This window comes from Monopterus albus, unplaced genomic scaffold (assembly GCF_001952655.1).
Source record: "Monopterus albus unplaced genomic scaffold, M_albus_1.0 scaffold7.1, whole genome shotgun sequence".
NCBI classification, from domain to species: Eukaryota; Metazoa; Chordata; class Actinopteri; order Synbranchiformes; family Synbranchidae; genus Monopterus; species Monopterus albus.
Genome location: NW_018127887.1, coordinates 223,712 through 230,311, shown reverse-complemented (window position 1 = coordinate 230,311; position 6,600 = coordinate 223,712). Strand labels below are relative to the sequence as shown.

Here is a 6,600-nt window from a genome sequence, read left to right as displayed (position 1 = left end):
CCCCCAAAAACACCCCCGCCCAAACCGGCCCCAGCCACAACAGGCACAACCACTAGACAGGAAACGAGTTCTGAACCACCACTCAGTGAACCTATAACATCAACCACAACAGCGCCAGCCACAACAGGCACAACCACTGGGCAGAAAACCAGTTCCGGACCACCACCCAGCAAGACTACAACAGCAGCCACAACAACACCGACAACAACTGGCACAACTGCTGGACACGAAATGAGCTCCGTACCAGAACCCAAACCGACCACAACGGCAGCCACAACAACGCCGGCCACAACAGCGCCAGCCACAACAGGCACAACCACTAGACAGGAAACGAGTTCTGAACCACCACTCAGTGAACCTATAACATCAACCACAACAGCGCCAGCCACAACAGGCACAAACACTGGGCAGAAAACCAGTTCCGAACCACCACCCAGCAAGACTACAACAGCAGCCACAACAACGCCGACCACAGTGGTCACAGGACAGACTGTTACCACTGCTTTTACACCAAAAGAAGAACCTACTACAACACCTTCTGTAGTTACAAATGTAGTGCATACATCCAGGGTGACAGGAAAACAGGTGGTTCTTAATACAGAACCACCCAGCACCACTACAACATCAGCCACAACAACAACAACCACAACAGGCACAACCACTAGACAGGAAACTAGTTCCACACCACCAACCAGTGCACCTACAAGAGCGCCAGCCACAACAACGCCGACCACAACAGCGCCAGCCACAACAGGCACAACCACTAGACAGGAAACGAGTTCTGAACCACCACTCAGTGAACCTACAACATCAGCCACAACAACAACAACCACAACAGGCACAACCACTAGACAGGAAACTAGTTCCACACCACCAACCAGTGCACCTACAAGAGCGCCAGCCACAACAACGCCGACCACAACAGCGCCAGCCACAACAGGCACAACCACTAGACAGGAAACGAGTTCTGAACCACCACTCAGTGAACCTACAACATCAGCCACAACAACAACAACCACAACAGGCACAACCACTAGACAGGAAACTAGTTCCACACCACCAACCAGTGCACCTACAAGAGCGCCAGCCACAACAACGCCGACCACAACAGCGCCAGCCACAACAGGCACAACCACTAGACAGGAAACGAGTTCTGAACCACCACTCAGTGAACCTACAACATCAGCCACAACAACAACAACCACAACAGGCACAACCACTAGACAGGAAACTAGTTCCACACCACCAACCAGTGCACCTACAAGAGCGCCAGCCACAACAACGCCGACCACAACAGGCACAACTGCTGGACACGAAATGAGCTCCGTACCAGAACCCAAATCGACCACAACGGCAGCCACAACAACGCCGGCCACAACAGCGCCAGCCCCAACAGGCAGCACCACTACAACAGCAGCCACAACAACACCGACAACAACTGGCACAACCACTAAAATAGAACCTAGTTCTGGACCACCACCCAGCAAGACTACAACAGCAGCCACAACAACACCGACAACAACTGGCACAACCACTAAAATAGAACCTAGTTCTGGACCACCACCCAGCAAGACTACAACAGCAGCCACAACAACACCGACAACAACTGGCACAACCACTAAAATAGAACCTAGTTCTGGACCACCACCCAGCAAGACTACAACATTCACAACAACACCGGCCACAACTGGACAACAATCTTCAGTTACCCCGACTTCAGTACTATTAACAACTTCATGTTTCTGCCACTACATGGATCAAGAACTCAGTCCTGGTAAGCATTGTGCTAATATCATCACTGTTTCATATTATTATCATTAACATTTTGCTCATAGTTTCAGTGACTTTTCAATGCCGTCAGCCACATATGATCACAACAGGATGCCTAAAATAAACAGTGTTTATACTTTGCATTTGTCCTGTTGCCTTGAAGTCTATCATCATTTTTCACATTCTACGATGCCCCTCATTCATTTTGGATTTTGGAGAAGACTTTGAAAGTCGAACCTTTCCTAAATTTACATTCATGCAAACATGCATGTCAGCGAATGCAATTGGCTTTGTTCAGTTCATGGTAGAGGTTAATCCTTCTTATCCATGCAGAAGTGACTCTTACTTTTTGTGTAAAGGTACAGTAAGTGACCACACATATCAAGCTTGGTCATTACCACATTACCTGCTCCTGCTGTGGTCAAACATGCTGTGGTATAGATCCACACATATATTTGGGGTTCGGGTACTCCTTTTGAAATCATAAATATGCTCAGTATTATATTCAAAATTTCAAAATATATTCACAATCTTAACCATGGTTTTCTTTTTTTTTTTTTTGATGCCTTTAGTCATTTTGATCTAACTGCCTTTGTTCTTTCCATATAGGAAGCATCATATACAATCAAACTGATGGAGATGGGTGGTGTTTTACTGCATACTGCAATTTAACATGTGGTGTTGAGAAGTTTGTTAAACCGTGTCACTCTACTGCTCCACCAACACTTTCCACCCAATACCATACCACCACTACAACCCCTGGTACTTCAACAAAAAGTCACTCTTCAATAGCCAGTACAGTTAGCTCTACACTGGCGCCTCTGAAAGACTGTTTATATCTCAGTCCACCTCGAAAGGTATTTAAATTCAGTTATATAATCATGTAGTTTAAAATGAACAGACTGGCTTAAAATTAATTATGTCCTTACCGTATGTACTGAAAAATCTGTCAATACTGATTTTGCCCAAATTAGCTTCCAGGGTGTCTATTCTAAACAGCCTTTGATTCCTTTAGATAATGTAAAATAGATTGTAATTCCCATTCTGCCTGCTCACATTGATCTTGTGAGTTCTCAATAAATATACCAACAGTGATGTACAGCAACACTCAATAAATTCAACACACCATTGTTGATTCATTCAAAATTCCTTCAATACTGCATATTATAATGGCTGCTTTGCTGATTTTCACACCTTCCCTGCAAAAAATCTACAACTGTGTGTTGATGAAACAGATATTTTGTCCCAGTTTGTAATATGTTGAAACAACGGTCAGTTGCTGTTTCATTAAATTTCATTAAATTTATTAGGGTCCCATTTATCTTAATCACTGATGCTTTTCTTCCTGGGGTCCAATCACACACCACTTTAAAGCTACAATGCACAAGTTTTGGAGTTTTATCTAGTGATGTGTGCATGAGACTGGAAAGTAAATCATTCTGCCTTTTCCCACCCCCCATATCTATATCGATATATCAGTTATAAATGTATAGGATATAAAATTTATATGTGTCACTGGGGGCTGTGAGATATTTCTTTTTCTGTTAATGGATTTCTAAAAGTACAATTTTGCAATTTGCAGAATGGGGAGACCTGGAAGGGAAGCGACTGCAGCACAGAAACATGTAGTGATGCTAAAGTAATCTCATCATACGTATCATGTCCACCAGTGACCACTCCCGTATGTGAAAATAGGCAACCACCGGTTAGAGTCTATGATGACTCAGGCTGCTGTTTCCATTATGAGTGCAAATGTAGGTTCAAATAAAAGCTTTTTAAAATTTCACATTCAAGCAACATCTTAAAACTGTTATACAGTATACAGTTTTAGTTTAATGTAAAACTAAATGTAATCTCAATCTAATGTTTACAGGTGTTTGTCAGAGCTGGGGAGATCCTCATTTTGTAACATTTGATGGTCTTTATTACGACTACATGAAAAACTGCACATATGTTCTGGTTCAAGAAATCATTCCCAAATACAAATTTAAGGTTATAGTAGACGATGAAAACTGTGATGCCAGTGGGACTGTGACCTGTGTGAAAGCCTTGAAAATTTTCTACAAAACGTATGAAATCACTCTTACACAGATAAGAGAGCCGAAACTCATAAACAAGGTAAATATAACCCAACATACTGTATGAACCTATTTTAATTATTCTATGTGAATATATTTAAAAGATATATAACATTTAAATGCTTGTTTTATGTTTGGTGAATGTGAAACAACTTGAGCAACTGTTTAGACTCTAAGATATTGCATTTTTTTTAGATGACGGTGAATGGCAAAGAAATATTCTCATCCTACTCTAATAGTGACTTTACCATCACGAGCACAGTAATTCAAATGCTTGTGAAAATCCCAGCAATCAATGCAACTGTGCTATACAAAGGGCTTTCAATCAGCATTGAATTACCATTTTCCCTTTTCCACGGCAACACGGAGGGACAGTGTGGTAAGCTGATAATCAATTTGCTGTTACAATATTCATGTTGAAAAAGGCTGCATGTTACCTTTATCAGCTGAAAACAGTGCTATATGCATTATGAATGTGCACATTCATGTACCAAATGAGGCTTCACATGGATTGTAATATGTTCATATTTATTTCAACAAGGTATCTGTGACAATGACCAGAAGAATGACTGCAGTATACCGGGTAGCTCGGTAAGCACCTCATGCGATGAAATGGCAGCACACTGGCGTATACCTGATCCAGCAAAGCCATACTGTGATGTGAAACCACAGCCTACACCAACAACACCAAAAACACCATCTCCAACAGCACCACCCTGCATACCTGCTATCTGTGACATTATGTTGAGCAAGTAAGAATTTACCAGATAAAATGAACACAATATGCTTGGTCATTCTTCAGTATCACTAGTAGTAACAGCTTACTTTCTTTTGATTTGTTCAATAAGAGTGTTTGAGGACTGCCACAAAGTACTCCCGCCAGATAACTACTATAAAGCCTGTACATTTGATGTGTGCCACACAAATACCACCATGGGTTGTTCCAGTCTGGAGGCATACGCTCTGTTATGTGCTCAACAATCTATCTGTGTACCCTGGAGGACTGCTACGAACGGACAATGTGGTAGGAGGGGTTTTTAGTGGGAAGTAGACATTGTTATGTGCAGATGGCCTGTTCTCATCCTTTTGATACTGAAGTCCACCTTCTGTTATTGTAGAACATAACTGCCCATCAAATACCGTCTACAAAGCTTGTGGACCAGCTGTTATACCAACTTGCAATGGAAGGTAATCACTTGGTTTTGTTTATGCCATATCATAAATAACATCAGCAGCTTCTAATTTATTTAATAAGTGTAAGTGTCTACAGCCAAACTAGGGGCTCTGGGCAGCTGTTCCTTAAGTATAGCTAAATGCAAACATCAACATGCTAACATGCTAAAACAATGACAATGCTTACATTGCTTCACCTTCTTTAGTGTATTTGCATTTAATAATTAACTTATTGCTAAACACCAAAGTACGGCCATGACTGATATAAATGTAATTAGTTTTCCAGATATTTGGTCATAAGCCAAAGTATTGAGCCAGTTTACTTTTTATGTAATGATTACTAAATTGATTCTAGTTGATAATGAAGGGGCCTTGAATGTCTACACCAAATATCATGACAGTCTACCTTGTAATTATTGAGACATTTCATTTAAAACCACAAATGTTAAACTTATAATTGCACCCAAAAAAAAGGTCAGGGGATCATCAAAGTAATTAGGATTCATTCTCTTTGGAATATAAATATACATGTAAATGTACAAATATGTCTGTACAAAATTTCATGGCAATAAATCAAATGGTTGTTGAGATATTTAAGTCTGGACCAAAGTGGAGGACTGAGTGATGCCACTACCCCTAGAGCCACACTGCTTCCATGCAGTGTTCACATTATTTTATTTCTGAAGTCATCTCTTTTTTTATCATTAATTGTGTTACTATTTAGATACAATCAAATGTACGGACAACAGTGCCAGGTAACAACAACTGACGCCACCAACAATTGTCTACTCCTGGAGGGGTGTTACTGCCCAGAGGATCAGATTATGTTCAGTGCAGCCTCGCAAGTCTGTGTCTCCGCCTGTAAGAGTATTTTCTGTGTTAAAGAAAATCTACTTTTTGAGACTTAATGAATGTACAGGTAAACTGATTGATTGTGTTTTTGTTTAAGGTTGCACTGGGCCTGATGGCGATCCTAAAGAGGTAAACACAACAATACATGATTAATTTTTATTATTTACAGAGTATTTGTTGCTGTTATGACAATAATTCTTTTCTGTCGTTCAAACAGTATGGTGATGCTTGGCAGAGTGGTTGTCAGCAGTGTCTTTGTGATCGTAGCACACGGAGTGTTCAGTGTGAGCCTCTCATATGTCCTATACCAGACCCAGTTTCCTGTACTGGGGAAGGTCAGGTGGTGGTGACAAGCACAGTGGACTGCTGCCCGACACAGTCATGTGGTGAGTGAGTTAAGATACCATACCTACATCTGCTGAGATAATGTTTTTACAAATACAGGTATAATAAAAATTACAGTAGTAAAAGCAAAAGACCAGTTTGATGGGAAGTGTAGGGGCCAATGTTGTTGGAGGTTGACTCATAATAGAGACTTTAAAAAGTATATCTTGGCCTGTGCTGCCAGAAGTTGTTTTTTTTATCTCTGTCTCTCAGAAGGCTCCAGCTTTACAGCAGAGAAATATTAAATTACTCTGGCTCTTGATTACATCCTGACTTTGAAGTTCTATATGTATGGGAGTTGTGTTGAATAAGCAGAGGATTATAGACACACATCTGTAAAATG

General features: G+C 41.0%; 1 protein-coding gene across 1 annotated transcript in view; it reads left to right on the top strand.

Annotated features, from left to right (window-relative positions):
• The window catches only part of LOC109972942 (mucin-2-like), a 13,419-nt gene extending 11,881 nt beyond the window's left edge, over nt 1-1,538 (top strand). Inside the window, exons 26-27 of the mRNA XM_020622207.1 lie at nt 35-1,386; nt 1,485-1,538. Coding sequence (XP_020477863.1) covers nt 35-1,386; nt 1,485-1,538 — 1,406 coding nt within the window. The remainder of the gene's footprint in view (nt 1-34; nt 1,387-1,484) is intronic.
• Nucleotides 1,539-6,600: the final 5,062 nt, after the last annotated feature.